General features: G+C 43.5%; 1 protein-coding gene across 2 annotated transcripts in view; it reads left to right on the top strand.

Moving 5' to 3' along the window:
• alpk1 (alpha-kinase 1) overlaps window positions 1-17,384 on the top strand; it is a 140,326-nt gene that overhangs the window by 54,856 nt on the left and 68,086 nt on the right. The window contains exon 3 of one of the 2 annotated variants that reach the window (XM_055645611.1): window positions 10,382-10,536. The exons of the other annotated variant lie outside the window; for it this stretch is intronic. Coding sequence (XP_055501586.1) covers window positions 10,382-10,536 — 155 coding nt within the window. The remainder of the gene's footprint in view (window positions 1-10,381; window positions 10,537-17,384) is intronic. 2 annotated transcript variants of the gene reach the window in all.

Genomic DNA, 17,384 nt, shown 5'->3' on the forward strand with positions numbered 1-17,384 from the left:
TACATTTTGTATTTACCAACCTAAAGGAAACAAAAGCTTTCACACACTGCACTAGCCATGCTGCCTATTAATATGACTGAGGAAGGGGGGTTCGAGAAAACCTTTCATGGAGCAGTTTCTCAGGCTCATCTGCTTTGCAAAAGACCCAATCATTCAGCAAATGGCAGTGGGCCATCAACTGTATGCATTCATCACACCTTTCCACAAATCCCAGCTGTGTTGGTGAAGATAGTGTACCTAGTGTGGAGGCTGTGTGAGTAATTGGATTTTCAGTCAGGGTTGAAGGGGTTAACAGTGTAAACAGTGTGATTTCCTGACTTCAGCCTTGACAGAAGCAGCTTCATTTGGTGAAAAGTCTCAATTTGGTACGAAGTGCGACCACCATTTTCCAGCTTTTTCTCCCTGCCCTTTTCTTCCCACTTGAAATACAAGGCAGACTGGATTTAAATATTCACATCATACAGAATTGAACAATCCTGTCTTATAATGCCTGTGTATTAAAACATGCCGAGGGAAGAGACTGGAATCCAAGTCATTGAATTTAAAAAAATATAAATCAGTCATGCACATAGTCTTGAAATGCAGGTCCACGCACAAACATGGCAGAAGTTACGAACCACTTGTTTTAACAACCTTGCAAATAGTTCCTGGTGCTTCTGTAACATAATCCATCGAAGGTCAATGAGCAGTTGTGCGATTTCTTTGTAAACTGCACATACTTTCCATCACCCCAGCACTCAACAAAATCTGTGGTTAGCTCTTGGAAAAATTGTCGATGAGAAAAGTGTAAACAATGGGAACAATCGTAGGATGTCGTCAATATCAGAGTATGTGTTGGGTAACACCAGGCTATGCAGTCCATTGTGTGGCACGTTCCAACGGCGGCACCTTCCATTTATATTAGCTTTCAATGTAAGCAAAACACCCCAAGCCATGCTCTTAGATAAAATGTGATACCCAAGGAACATATGGAGGTATTAGGGAAGATGACTCAGTCGAGTGAAAAAGGCAGCCTATAAACAGTATCTTAAGGAAGTAGAAGGGGGATTTCAGAGTTAAGAACTTAGCAAGTAAAATAGCTCAACAACCTACAAATTAAAATAGGAATAGTGCAACTTGGTGGTTGATGGCCAGCATGGACTCAGTCACCCAATACAGTGCTGTATCGTTTTGTGTCTCAACCTGAGGCAGATTGATTCAAAAGGGCAGCACCGTGGCGCAGTGATAGAGTTACTCGATAGAGATCCTGACAACGGGTGCTGCTTGTACGGAGTTTGTACGTTCTCAATAAGAACGTATGAACCAGTGCTCCGGTTTCCTCCCACACTCCAAAGACGTGCATGTTTGTAGGCTAATTGCCTTCTGTAAATTGTAAATTGTCCCCAGTGTGTAGGATAGTGTTAGTGTACGGAGGATGCCATCTCAACGGCACTTCACTCCGCGCTCTCCCACCTCGACAACAGAGACACTTACGTAAGAATGCTGTTCATCGATTGCAGCTCAGCATTCAACACCATTATACCCTCTAAACTGATCACCAAACTCGGTAACCTGGGCATCGACCCCTCCCTCTGCAACTGGATACTGGACTTTCTAACCAACAGACCCCAGTCTGTTAGGTTAGACAAGCACACCTCTTCAACCCTCACCATGAACACAGGGTGTTCCACAGGGCTGTGTGCTGAGCCCCCTCCTCTACTCCCTCTTCACCTATGACTGCACACCTGTACATGGTACTAACACCATCATCAAGTATGCAGATGATACAACGGTGATTGGCCTCATCAGCAACAACGATGAGTCGGCCTATAGGGAGGAGGTCCAGCTCCTAGCAGCATGGTGCGCTGACAACAACCTGGCGCTTAACTCCAAGAAGACCAAGGAGCTCATTGTAGACTTCAGGAAGTCTAGGGGCGGCACGCACACCCCATCCACATTAACGGGACGGAGGTGGAACGTGTTTCCAGCTTCAGGTTCCTGGGGATCAACATCTCCGATGACCTCTCTTGGACCCACAATACCTCAACTCTGGTCAAGAAGGCTCACCAGCGTCTCTTCTTCCTGAGGAGACTGAAGAAGGTCCATCTGACTCCTCAGATTATGGTGAACTTCTACCGCTGCACCATCGAGAGCATCCTTACCAACTGCATCACAGTATGGTATGGCAACTGCTCTGTCTCCGACCGGAAGGCATTGCAGAGAGTGGTGAAAATTGCCCAACGCATCACCGGTTCCTCACTCCCCTCCATTGAGTCTGTCCAAAGCAAGCATCGTCTGCGAAGGGCGCTCAGCATCGCCAAGGACTGCTCTCACCCCAACCATGGACTGTTTACCCTCCTACCATCCGGGAGGCGCTACAGGTCTCTCCGTTGCCGGACCAGCAGGTCCAGGAACAGCTTCTTCCCAGCGGCTGTTACATTAACACTGTACCTCGGTGACTGCCAATCACCCCACCACCCCCCCCCCACCCCCCCCTCCCCCCGACACTCTTGACGCCAGGAAAAAAAAAATTGCACCACTATGACTGTATGTACGTAAATATATTTATTTATTGCTCATATTCTATGTTCGCTCTTCTAGGGAGATGCTAACTGTATTTAATTGTCTCTGTACTGTTCATGGCACAATGACAATAAAGTTTGAATCTGAAACTGAATCTGTACGGGGTGGTCGCTGGTCAGCGCAGACTCTGTGGGCCAAATGTCCTGTTTCCATGCTGTATCTCTAAAGTAAAGACTAAAGTAAAGATAGTCAGGCAGCAACTCCACTTCCTGTGCCGCTCAAGGTAAGAGATAGAGATAGCGAACATCATGACGGCATAGAGTCGTAGAGTGATACAGTGTGGGAACGGCCCTTCGGCCCAACTTGCCCACACCGGCCAACATGTCCCACCTACACTAGTCCCACCTGCTTGTGCTTGGTCCATATCCCTCCAAACCTGTCCAATCCATGTACCTGTCTAAATGTTTCTTAAACATTGTGATAGTCCCAGCCTCAACTACCTCCTCTGGCAGCTTGTTCCATTCACCAACCACCCTTTGTGTGTAAAAGTTACCCCTCAGATTCCTATTAAATATTTTCCCGTTCACCTTAAGCATAGGTCCTCTGGTCCTCGATTCACCTACTCTGGACAAGAGACTCAGTGAATCTATCCAATCCATTCCTCTCATGATTTAACACACCTCCATAAGATCACCCCTCATCCTCCTGCGCTCGAAGGAGTAGACTCCCAGCCTACTTAACTTCTCAAATGGAGGAATTTGGAAAGAGAATGAGTATATTAAAATCATGATGAGTTAAATGAAGGTCAAAGAGGATGATGGGTTGATGTGCAGGTTAAGGCACATGCAGTAGAATTTAAATGATCTCAAGATCATGGAAGATAGGACGCAGGAACCCAGAGGGAGTGCACTAGAAAAGTCAAATCTATAAGTAACACGGCTCATTAGGATTAGAATAAAAAGAGTTAATATGCATTTTAGTTTTTTCAGTTTTAATTTTACGGACACAGCTTGGAAACAGGCCCTTCAGCCCACTCAGTCCACACTGACCATCGATCACTTGTTCAGTCTGAAGAAGGGTCTCGACCCGAAACACCACCCATTCCTTCTCTCCAGAGATGCTGCCTGTCCCGCTGAGTTACTCCAGTTTTTTGCGTCTACCTTCGATTTAAACCTGCTCCTGCAGTTCTTTCCTGCACTCTAGTTACTGTAGGTGTTATCCTGCTTTCGCATCCACTGCCTGTACGCATAAGGGGCAACTTTTACCCAGGCTGATCAATCTACAAACACGCACATCTTTGGGATGTTTGGAAGAAACAGAGAACTCAGGAAAAAACTTATGAGGTCATGGAGAGAATGTGCAAACTCCATATAAACAGCACCCTCAGTCAGGATCAAACCGTGACCACAAATCTACCAGTGGCTTCCAGTATAGAAGCAGGAGTTAACTAGATGATGACAAAGAATGGCTAAGCTATAATGTGATGCTGTTCTGATTAATAATCCCCTTCAGACATGTAAATCATGTCAACACATGGACAATCCTGTCTGTGTTCAATCGCAGTTTTGCACATTGCCATCTACGGATTTGGCCAAACTTCAGGTTCAGGGCCATCATTTATGAACCAGCCCATATAATGACAAATGGACTGTAGTACTCCCAGCTATCAGGGAGAGAGCTGGATAGTACAAAAAGAATGTCTAAAACAATATTTTCCAATCTTATTTCACTAGCATGGTTCTGCCGATGTTACACAACGACGCTATTAATAGCAAAGCATTCAGACCACATTTAAATTTTGTTTTAAATGCGCAGAAACGGCACCGCTCCATACAGAAATGAAGCATTTGAAATTGACATTTGTTATATTGTTTAAAGCGCAGCTTTAACTGAAATTAGAGAGGGCGGCAATTAACGGCATCAGAAGAGGATGGATGGCAATGTGTTTGCTGATATTTCACTGTGACATTGAGAATACTCATGACATTGCTATCAATCTCACTGTGACCTGAGGTGCAGGTAGTTAATCACAACATACAAATATAATATTGTTTCTTAATGAAGGCCTCCCTGAAACATTGGAATCCTATTACTCTCTTAGCTGGGACCGCTTCAACTTTCTCATCTGGATGGGCCATATTTTTCCACCCTCTAGATTGTATCTTCTAGAGAACGTAATCGATTATGTTCCAGTTAGAGGAGTATAAGAGCCTCCAATAATCACCAATGATATGGTGCACTCTTCCAAAATGAAAGTGGGATAAGGATCTCTGTAGCCTTGCCCTCCGGCCATTGGGGTGAGCCAACAACCTAATTAAAATAAGGTGTAGGAAGGAACTGCAGATGCTGGTTTCAACCGAAGATCGACGCAAAATGCTGGAGTAAGTCAGCGGGACATGCGGCATCTCTGGTGGGAGGGATTGGGTGACGTTTTGGGTCGAGACCAGTCTGAAGAAGGGCCTCAACCCGCGACGTCACCCATTCCTTCCCTCCAGAGATGCTGCCTGTCCCGCTGTGTTACTCCAGCTTTTTGTGTCTACCTTGTAATTAAAATAAGGGGTGCATTTTAAGAATTTGCAAGCGTAGTCGGAGACCAAATTGGGAAATCACAAGCATCTTTATCCTGAATGTTCAGTTGTTAGTTTTAATACATAGAAGTTCATAACAAGAACACCCATAATTTCCTGATGTACACGCCCAGAATTTGTCCAATCTCTCCCTTGGAGTTACATTTTCTATCTCTCTCTGGAAGTTAAATCGGGTAGATTTCTAAATATATTCATTCTTAATGAGGGGGATATAACAGTTCTAACAATCTTAGCCACAATTGGGTTTTTTTATCAACACCATGGAGAACAATGGAGAAACTCAGAAATATGTAATAGCGATGTAGTTACTATATTGTCATGTTTTTCCCTCCTGTTAAAATACTATAATTGCTGTTCCTTTTTAGTTTGCTGGAGGATTATTGTACATTTATGCTTAGATGCCGGATGTTCCTCCAGTTCTGTTCTGTTGTACCAAGATGGTTACCTAACTTATGTTTGGGCTTGTCATCTGATAGCAAAAGATCGATAAAATGGGAAGGGTTATTCATCTTATTCTAGCTCATCCATTCTGCAGACCCACATGTGAATATCCAACTCCCGATTTCTGCACATATTAATAAATGTGCATGCCCGTGAAATTACATGTAAGTTGAAATTAAATTCCTCATATGTTGCAAAACATACTTGGCTAATAAAGTATGATTATGATTCTGATGATTATGAGGTTGTAGTGATCTGTTGCTGTAATGTTTCCAGGGGATCAGGGGACCCCCTCTGGGTCAGGGTAGAAAACAGGGTGGGTAAAAGGAAGCCCAGATTGAAATTCCTTTAGGACTTAAGGGCCTGACCCAGGCCAACCCAGAAACTCTCATTGAATTAATGTTAAAAGGGCATTAAGGGAGATAAATTCATCTTTATTTGCTTACTCTAAACATACGATATACTGATAGCACGCTGTTTCTCTCATGAAATGTTGAAGATAATGGAATTTCTTGAGAGTATAACGCACAGTCAATACTTCATTATGCATTCACCGTGAACTGATTACTCCTTCTATAAGATGCCAACTCTGTACTAATCAGGGATTGGTTCCACACAGGTGTGCAGAAACTAATTACCCACCATCTATCTATTAATATAAAAAACTCAAATCCGTCCGCCGTCCGTCCGCCTGCAGTACGGATCCCTTCCTGCCTTTCGATTCGTTCCCGTCGTGTGATGTCACAATGCCCAATGCTCGCAGACGTCCAATCGGGATGGATCCATTTACATATGCCTTTGCACCAGCCCCAGCCCCTGGTGACCGTGTCATCGTGTGATGTCACAATGCCCAAAGACATTATTGCCATAGAGGGAGTACAGAGACGGTTCACCAGACTGACTCCTGGGATGGCAGGACTTTCGTATGAAGAAAGACTGGATAAACTCGGCTTGTACTAGCTAGAATTTAGAAGATTGAGGGGTGATCTTATAGAATCTTATGTTTCTATGTTTCCCTCTCCTGGTCCCCTCTCCTCCCTCTCCCACCCATCCCCTCTCTCTCCCCCACCCCCTTCACTCTCTACCCCCCCCCTTCCCCCTTCCCTCTTCCCCCCGCCCCCTTCCCCTTTCCCTCTGTCCCTCTTCCATCACTCCCGCTACCCCTCTCCACCTCCCTCCCCACTCTTCCACTTCTCTTCCCCTTCCCCTCCACTCTCCCTCCCGACTCTTTCCCCTCTTTCTAATCTGAATGGAGCTGTGTATTGCATGCTCATCAATTGAAATTATCAAAAATAGGATTTAAAGTTTTGGAGTTACGCTGCAAGCAAACAGGGCCTTCGGCTGAACTTGCTTATGGCAACCAAGTTGCCCCGTTTACCCATATCCTACCTACCTGCATTTGGTTCATCTATCTATCTATCTATCTATCTATCTATCTATCTATCTATCTATCTATCTATCTATCTATCTATCTATCTATCTATCTATCTATCTATCTATCTATCTATCTATCTATCTATCTATCAATATATAAAACTCAAATCCGTCCGCCGTCCGCCTGCAGTACGGATCCCTTCCTGCCTTTTGATTCGTTGACGGCTGCTCCTTCCTATCAGCTTCCAACACACTTCGAAACAAAGTTGCAACAGGAACACTGAACTTTCCACCGCTGCCGCAGGCAGGGGAGGTGCAATTGAGGGAGTCAGGGGAGTGCTGGAAACTTACATTTGGCAACGGCTTCAATTCCATTGGAGGAGACGGGTGCATGGTGGAATATTGGGTTGGGGGAATCACACCATTGGGGGAGCAGACCCAATGGGTCTGCACTTGGTCTAGTATCAAATAAATATCTATTCCAAAGGCTCATTTCTGTCTGCTGAAAGAAGACTAACTTTTTCCTTTCTTCTCCATGCCTCCCCCCACCCCGTATCAGTCTGAAGAAGGGTTTCGGCCCGAAACGTTGCCTATCTCCTTCGCTCCATAGATACTGCTGCACCCGCTGAGTTTCTCCAGCATTTTTGTGTACTTAACAAAATATACAGTCGATCTTTACCTTTCCATTGTTTTAATTTGTGTCCACTAGTCATCACCAATCCATTAAATTGCAGAAAGTTATCTACATTCAAACGAGATGTCACACTCATCAGGGGTGACATAATATTGGTTGTTGGATGAAGAACAAGGTCACGTTGTAACAGATAACATATTGACATTCTACTGGGAAAGACGAGTCATAAAATACTGTAAATAGGGTAATTGCCTTTAAATTGCCCATTATTGTCCAGATATAAAAATTAAAATCAAGTCAAGTTGAGTACATTGTCAGGTACACAAAAATGCTGGAGAAACTCAGCGGGTGCAGCAGCATCTATGGAGTGAAGGAAATAGGCAACGTTTTGGTCCGAACCTCTTCTTCAGACTGATATCATTGTCATATGCATAAGTACAGGGAGGTACTGGTACAAAGAAAATCTTGCTGGCAGCAAAATCACAGGCATATAGTCCCAGACAACACACAAAAACACAAATTTTATATACATTACACATAAATTATACAGACTACTCGAGAGTTAGAAGAAGAAGAAGAGAGTCAAAAAACAATTAGAAAACTAGTCCATGGTGGTGCAAAAGACGGTGTTCTGCTCTCAAGGCAGAATTAGGCTTGTACTGGTCAGTTCAGGAACCTGTTGATTATAGGAATGTAGCTGTTCCTGAACTTGGAAGTGTGGGACTTCAGACCTCTGTACCTCGTGGTCAATGAGAGCAGGGAGAAGACAGCATGATGAAGGGAATATTTGATGATAGATGCTGCCTTCGTCAGGCAGTAGATGCTTTGGATGATGAGCGGAGCGATGCCCATGATGGAATGGGTTAGGTCTACCGCTCTCTGCAACCTCCAGGCTCTTTAACCCCCCTAACCCCACACCAGCAACGATCAACCATGGCCTTCTATTTGTTTCACTACATACTTTGGGTTTTCCTATTACGGTTTGGTTACCTGGTTATGAAGCAAGTAATTATTTCATTGTTCTGTTCCTGATACGTATGACATTTAAATATTCTTGACTTTTGTGCTCCATGCCTCAGGCCATGATGCAACCAGTTAGGATACTTTCTGCAGCACATCTGTAGAAGTTTGTGAGAGTATTCAAACATAGAAACATAGAAAATAGGTGCAGGAGTAGGCCATTCGGCCCTTCAAGCCTGCACCGCCATTCAATATGATCATGGCTGATTATCCAACTCAGTATCCTGTACCTGCCTTCTCTCCATACCCCCTGATCCCTTTAGACACAAGGGCCACATCTAACTCCCTCTTAAATGTAGCCAATGAACTGGCCTCAACTACCTTCTGTGGCAGAGAATTCCAGAGATTCACCACTCTCTGGGTAAAAAATGTTTTTCTCATCTCAGTCCTAAAAGATTTCCCCTTTACCCTTAAACTGTGACCCCTTGTTCTGGACTTCCCCAACATCGGGAGCAAGATTCCTGCATCTAGCCTGTCCAACACCTTAAGAATTTTGTAGCTTTCTATAAGATCCCCCCTCAATCTTCTAAATTCTAGCGGGTACAAGCCGAGTCTATCCAGTCTTTCTTCATATGAAAGTCCTGCCATCCCAGGAATCAGTCTGGTCAACCTTCTCTGTACTCCCTCTCTGGCAAGAATGTCCTTCCTCAGATTAGGAGACCAAAACTGTACGCAATACTCCAGACATGCTGAATCCTTTTAAAGTTCTTAGAAAATAGACACACCAATGTGTCTTCTTCATGATGATATCAATATGCTGGATGCTTTTGTGCATAAGAAACATTTTTAATGCTTGGTATTCATTTGTCTTTAACCAGTTTGAATGTTTGTCTCCCTGTTCTGCTGCTAAAACATAGCTCCATGTATTGTGGCAGATTTAATAGCCGTCATTTATTGGCTTTCTATATCTGTGCAGTCTCCTCTGTGTCATTTCTGTCAAAGATTGAAAAAAGCCCAATTTCCGCAAACACTCTTCAGAACAGTTCTCTGGCAGGAGGGATCAGCCTTGTGGCCCCATCTCCTTAAGTTTACATCCAAAGCTATAGAAGTCATTCAGTGCCTCAAAGTTTTTTTTTTTTTCTTTAAAAAAAAGGAAAGAAGCTTATCTTGCGATCACTTAGAATTTAGTTTGTTTAAGCCATCTTTATTCATTAGCACGAGGATTGAGGAAAAAAAAGCAAATGAATAGGTAGGTGGGTGTTATTGTGGGTGGATTAACTTCAGGCATGAGATAAAATTTTATTCAAAGCACTAATTTATATACTTTAACTTGTTGGGTATAGTTTCTGAAGTTTGACTGACTTCCAAAAGAAAATCAAAAGTTGTAAAAATCCTTTTTTTTTTCAATCTCCTTCATAACTCCAATAGGAGATCAGGGAAAAGGCCATGGAACTTCAGGGACCAATGCCCCTTTTTTTCAGTAGAGTCATCGGCTAAGCAGAGCTCACAAAATGGCCCCAGAAAATTGTGCTTAAAACAAATTGCAGGCACTTTGCTACAGTGTGCATTACTAAGTGTTTTGATGACCATCTCATTCCATTCCTGCTATGGTTCTTCATGCATAGAGTGTCATTGAAAAGATTTACTTCCTTTAAAAACATTTTTAAGAGCTGATTGAGTTTGTTTACCTGCAGGGCATGGTAGAGAAAAGCGCCCAGTGACAGACATACCGTCATTACGAGTCTTTTGTAAGAATTGAGCAGCTTGTAGTTACTCTCAAGTGGACGTGCTTTCACAACTTCAGATGCCACATCTTAGCATTCGCAATTGAGGTGTCTTTTATTTCTCTGAGATTTCCTTACACGAACTCTGACCTTCCTAGCTTCACTCTCTGCTGATCTGAGGACCCTGCTGAAACAGGCAAAGGAAATGAAGTGGCCCTTTGTACCAGAGCGATGGCAATACAAACAAGAAGTATGCGCAGAAGACAAAACAAACCTGAAAGATATCATCAGCGAGAGGCTGCCCGATCTGTTGGTATGAATAATGCACCTGTTTCTCAAAAAAAGCATTTCCTTTTTAAAAAAAAAAAAGCATAAGGGAAAGCCAAAATAGTTTTGCACTTAAACTGCGCACCATTATCATGTGCACACAACCGCTTCCAAGATCTTCTACGAGTGGGTGATGTTTGCAGTTGTTATTTTGTTATTTTCTTGCAGCACTGTATGAAAACCAAACGCATCCTGTTAGCCAAGTAAACGTGACCTCTCTCACATCAACGGAGATGAGCCAATATTCGAAGCATTTTGAAAGCTGTAGCGTGTGGATCATTATAAAAGATGGAGCTTCTCTCAACCCCCCCCCCTCCACCCCCAGTTTTTGAAACAAACAAAACAAAAACAGTCCATTCTGTCTGAGGAATTCAATTCAAAGTTTTCATGTTAGTTCTGTACTAATGACCGTTAAGTTAAAATTGCTTCCCCTCCAAGAAAATATGACCCGTGTTCATTTCATTTCACACTTTATTGTAAAGCTGCAGACAGATATTCTCTCTTTATGTTCACATTGAGTTGAATTTTCCACTAAACATGTTGGAGTGTTTTAACTCCTGTCATGTTTTGTGCATGTTTTGTTTTTGGAGGGACTAGGGGAGGAGGTTGTCTATAAAAGTAGTAAAGCTGTTTTTGTTCCTCCAAGACAGGAATTTATAGCTCTCTCTGACCTTCGTTATCCCACACAAAAGCTTTATAACTTTAGAGAGTTTGCCTGCATCAGAAGGCTTTCTCACAGAAGAAACACCTGCAGTAAACTCCCCAAGAAACCTGTGTATATGAGAGATTAATGCAGCAGTAATAGCGACCCCGTGTTTTTTGTATTATGCCTTCTCCCCAGGTAGACGGCTCTTTTCTGAGATGATACCAATTATTTATTGCTGAAACATCTGTTGATAACCGCAGCTGCCATTGCTGAACAAAGAAAATCATGGGGTCACACACTATTCAGGCCTAAAATCCAACCACATGCCAGTTCGCACCATTCACTGATACGAGCCCATAGGTTAATGTCTCTTCTTGAAATGTTTCATCATGCTGCTTAAAAAATACTTTGTAAACAGCACAGACCTTGCGATCGGCTTTGAACTATTATTTAATCACCACTGGTAATTTATATTCCTCTGCTATTGTGCACTTCTGAATGAGAAAGTGGTGGAAAGAAAGAATGTCAAACCTGCAAAAAGCGGTAGAAAGTGTGGCACTTTGCCCTGTGATATTATTTAGATTCAGAGATACCAATTGTTTTTATTAAGAAAGCACTGGGCACTTGATTTGCAATTTGTGGACATCTTTTGGGAGAATCATCATTAGCAAAGTTAGAAATTTTCTACAGAGTTCAAAGAATTATCTCTCTTTTAAATAATCCTATTAAATTGTTGTTAAGCTGCATAATTTTCAATAATCAAATGCATGTTGATTGTTCACAGGTACTAAATTGTGGGTGATGTTTTAATACTGAACCGTTTATATTCGGACAAAGAAAAATCATGTGTGGAATTTTTATCTTGATCATTGGGCAGGTGACACACAGTGGGTTTACAGTCTGCTCAATATTACTACTATTGACTTTGTTGTAACCAACAACTAAGGGCGGTGTAAAATCAGTAATGGTGTTTCCAGCAAATTTTCCTCCATTGAATGTGATCACCCAAACATCAAAGAAACCGTCCATTTGAAAAATGGTGAGACCCGTGTTTCTTTTCTCTCTCTCCCCTCCGTTCTCTGTCTTCTCTCTCTATTCACGCCTTCTTCAGGCAGATCACCTCCATTTAACAAGACTTCACCAAGTTCTCTCTGCCAGCACGAACACCATCTATGTCAACCAGTTTTCCTGTCGTTTTTTATACTTATCACTGACATTTTAGTTGTTCTCTCCACCCACCCCCCTCCCCTTCTTCTCAGCAACTTAATAGTGGCTTGTTTTCTGACATTTTGGTGCATGGAATGATAGACCATTCATTGATCTGAAATATTAACTCTGTGCATTGATAATCCGAAATGTCTAGAAAGCTCTAGACCCGAAACCTCCAGAGACGCTGCCTGACACTCTGAATTACTCCAGCACTTTGTGTCATTTTTTGTAAACCAGCATTTGCAGTTCCTTGTTTCCAAACTATCAACTTTTGCTTTCCTTTTAGATTTTCTAGCATCTTTTTAAAATAACTTTTCAGTCTTCTGGGCGTCTGACTAGGATTAAAATGGACTCTCTTCTCCAGCCAATTCTTGTGCCACCACACTCTTCATTAAATATTCATGTATTCTCCCATATGGCATGACATTGCGAATGGACTGCTGCCACACAGCATGCAATACAAGCTCACAAGTTATAGGAGTAGAATTAGGCCATTAGGCCCATCAAGCCCACTCCGCCTTTCAATCATGGCTGATATCTCCCTCCCAATCTCATTTTCCTGCCTTCTCCCCATAACCCTTGACACCCTGGTTCAATCCTGCCCTTAGGTGCTGTCTATGTAGAGTGTGCACATAGATGCACAAATTTCCTTTGGATTTTTCTCATTTCTTCCGATACCTCAAAGGCATTGGTTAGGTTGTGGCCGCTATGAATTCCTCCCCGCTCCCCACCCATGTGTAGATGAGTGGTAGAATTTGGGGAGTGATGGGAATGTGGGATTAATATAAACGAGTGGTTGATGGGTCTGTTTCCGTGCTGTATCTCTCTATAACACATCCGTTTGCTTCTGTTAACACCAGAGGAGGAGCTTCACCGCTCCCGGAATGTAAATATGATTCAATGGTTCAATGGTTCTTGATTGTCACGTGTACTAAGGTACAGTGACATTTGATTTGCCATCCAGTCATACAAATAAAAGCAACAAGATACATCACTACATAAATATTAAACATAGACTTAAACAGCCACCGCAGCGGCGTGGGAGAACCCCCAGGGCACACAGCATAAGCGGAGATCCACAGCCATCAGTTCAATGTCCGTGGCCACACGCGCGGTCCATCACCGTGATGTGACCAGAGTTGTACCGACCGCTGTCACTCTCTCCGCAGTCCCTGTCCACCCGAGCAGTCAGAGAGCCGTCCACACTCGCACTAGACTCCTGGATATCCTCATGGAGCAATATCCCCACAAACACCGAGATCACTGCACACACATCACTCCCTACGAGTCCTCACCAGTGCAGGCAGCACGGCCATCTTGTTTTTCCAACGACCGCACATTCCCCACTGTGATGGAAAGCAAAGAATTAACATTGAAAAATTGGCTTTATAACGTCCTTTTACTTGTATGGATCAGGAATTGCTTAATGATGAAGGTAGCTAATGTTTATTTCTCAAGCAATTTATTGTTTACTTATTGATGATGAAGGCACCTAATATTCCTCAAGCAGTATTATTCTCAGGTTTGACTGTGATTCACTCCAATCAGCTGCAAAAATGTCCTTCCTTGTTCATTTTTGAAATGACCCTTTCCCAATGATCAGTGGCCACACATGTTGGTACGGTGCAAGTGGTTTAGATTGGATTCTTTTCCCTGGCTGTGCAGTTTGTACATAAAATGACAAAAAAAAACTTCAGTCCAGTCACTCACGTTATTGGACATGAAAGTTTGGATTTCTCTGCAGATTCTTTCACTCTTCAGTAGACTCCAGCAGACGATGGGAGGAATAGACGGGGTAAACATAGAAACATAGAAAATAGGTGCAGGAGTAGGCCATTCGGCCCTTCGAGCCTGCACCGCCATTCAATATGATCATGGCTGATCATCCAACTCAGTATCCTCTACCTGCCTTCTCTCCATACCCCCTGATACCTTTAGCCACAAGGGCCACATCTAACTCCCTCTTAAATATAGCCAATGAACTGGCCTCAACTACATTCTGTGGTAGAGAATTCCACAGATTCACCACTTTCTGTGTGAAAAATGTTTTTCTCATCTCGGTCCTAAAAGATTTCCCCCTTATCCTTAAACTGTGACCCCTTGTCCCCAACATCGGGAACAATTTTCCTGCATCTAGCCTGTCCAACCCCTTAAGAATTTTGTAAGTTTCTATAAGATCCCTCCTCAATCTTCTAAATTCTAGCGAGTACAATCCGAGTCTATCCAGTCTTTCTTCATATGAAAGTCCTGACATCCCAGGAATCAGTCTGGTGAACCTTCTCTGTACTCCCTCTTTGGCAAGAATGTCCTTCCTCAGATTAGGGTAGGTAGTCAGAACCTTTTTCCCAGGGTGGAAATAACAAATACTAGAAGATGAGCTTTAAGGTCAGAGTGGGAAGGTTTTAAGCAGTTGCACTGGGCACGTTTTTATCAAAGTGTAGTCGGTCCCAGGAATGTGCTTCCGGGAGGGTGATTAAAGCAGATACAACAGTGGTGTCTAAGGGACTTTTAGATTAGCATATGAATGTTTCAAGGTTTCAAGGTCAATTTATTGTCACGTACACCAATTAAGGTACAGTGAAATTCGAATTACCATACAGCCATACTATAACAAGATCAATACGACACGCAGCTACATAAAAGTTAACATTAACATCCACCGCAGCGGATTCCCCACATTCCTCACTGATGGAAGGCAATAATGTCCAAACAACTTCCTCTTTTATTCTCCCGCGGTCGAGGCAATCGAAGCCACCGCATCGGAGCGATTGATGCTCCTGCGTCGGGGCGATCAAAGCTCCTGTGCTGGGACGGTCGAAGTTCCTGCGGCTTGGAGCTCCCAAAGTCAGTCTCTAACCAGCGACCACAAGCTCCACGAGTTAAAGTCCGCAGTCTCCAGCGGTGATGTTAAGTCCGCAGTCTCCAGCGGTGGAGCTCTCGAAGTCGGTCTCCAGCAAAGGCCGCCAACTCCTCCTTGTTAGGCGATACGATACGGAAAAATATCGTATCTCTGTCATGGTAAGAGATTGGAAAAAGTTTCCCGCAACCTCCCCCCCCCCCACATAAAACAAGCTAAAAAACAGTAAAAACATTTGTTTAACACATACAAACAAACAACAAAGAAGGATGGGACAGACAGGCTGTTGGTGGGGCAGCCAATGCTGGCGCCACCATTGGAAGGATATTGGAGCATGTTTAAGCACAAAAGTATATTTTGGCATCATAGTCGGCACAGACACTGTGGGCCGAAGGATGTGTTCATGTGTTTACTTTAGTTAGTTTATTGTCACGTGTACAGTGAACATGTGAATGTGTACAGTTGTCACAGGTACAGTGAAAACCTGAAAAACAGTGATGTTGCATGCTATCCAATCAGCGGAAAGACTATACATGATTACAAGTAAGTCGTCCACAGTGTACAGATACCAGATAAGGGGACTGCACTGTTCTAAATCAGTTATTAGAAATCTTGGAAGTTTGTAACTTTTCTTATATTATAAAAAAATATTAAGATGATCCGAAATAAAACAATTATTACAAGATGAGATCTATGGTCTGGAGAAATGGAAGGATTGAGACTGGTTCTCGAGTTTTTCTCCGATGGCTTTTATAATGAAAGAGTTCCTTATTCGCATGTTGAAATTAATATAATTCCCAGACTTCTACAGAGGGTGTGTGCAATCATGGAACTGGCCAAAAAAAAAGTATTAAGGGCCTGTCCCACTTAGGCGATTTTTTTGGTGACAGCCGGAAAATAGGCTGTCGCCACATGATCGCGGGATGACGCCTGTATTGTCGTGAGTTGGCTCCTCAAGTGTCGTAACTTTTCTCTTGGCGCCGCTGGATTTTGAGATGTTAAAAACCTTTCAGCGACAGTGGGCTTGACGTTGCCTGCCTTCTCCTGTCGTAGGTGCTGTTGTAGGCTGTCATAGGTTGTCTCCAGGATGATGACAGGTGACATTGGTTGTCGCCAGGTGCTGACCAGTGAATTCCATTGGCGACTACCTACATCAACCTACGTCAACCAGCGACTGAATTGTTTAAGAAGGAACTGCACATGCTGGAAAATTGAAGGTACACAAAAAAGCTGGAGAAACTCAGCGGGTGCAGCAGCATCTATGGAACGAAGGAAATAGGCAACGTTTGGGGCCGAAACGTTGAAGGGTCTGAAAAAGGGTTTTGGCCTGAAACGTTGCCTATTTCATTCGCTCCATAGATGCTGCTGCACTCGCTGAGTTTCTCCATCTTTTTTGTGTACCGGCGACTGAATTGTCTTCAGTTGTCGCCGATAGGGTCGTTGCTTGTCGTAGCTTGTTGGGGGTGGACGTAGGTTGACTTTAGTTGTCGTAGGTGGTCGCCTTTATGGTGGTAGGTTGTCATAGGTGTGGTCATTGGTGGACGTCCTAAGTCGCGATGATTGAGTCGCCGGATGTTGGTAGATTGCCGTAGCTTGACATCGACGAGGTGGTAGGATGACGTAGACATTGTCGTAGAGGGGGTCCAGTCGCCGTTTTATCGGCAACCTGCTACGACTGTGACAGTCGCCGACAGTCACCGAAAAAATTGCGTAAGTGGGACAGGCCCTTTATTCAGCAAAATTAGACACAAAATCCCGGAGTAACTCAGCAGGTCAGGCAGCATCTCTGGAGAAAAGGAATAGGTGATGTTTCGGGTCGGAACCCTTCTTCAGACTGAAAGAAGGAAGGGTGGCCTGTTGTTGGCTGGGAAAGATGTGCTAATGAGAGGGATACCAGGTTGCGAACGGTGAAACTGGTAGGACAACTAGGGTGGGGGAGGGGGAGAAAAGAGTGGTGGGGAGGGAACGCAAGAGTTATTTGAAATTATAGCACTCAATGTTCATACCGCTGAGTAGTAAGTTTCCCAAGCGAAATATGATGCGCTGTTCCCCTAATTTGCGTATAGCCTCATTTCGCAAACTCTCCAAGTTACATTCTTAAATTCAACCACCTTCTATCGCT

The sequence above is a fragment of the Leucoraja erinacea genome, chromosome 1 (assembly GCF_028641065.1).
Source record: "Leucoraja erinacea ecotype New England chromosome 1, Leri_hhj_1, whole genome shotgun sequence".
Lineage (NCBI taxonomy): Eukaryota > Metazoa > Chordata > Chondrichthyes > Rajiformes > Rajidae > Leucoraja > Leucoraja erinaceus.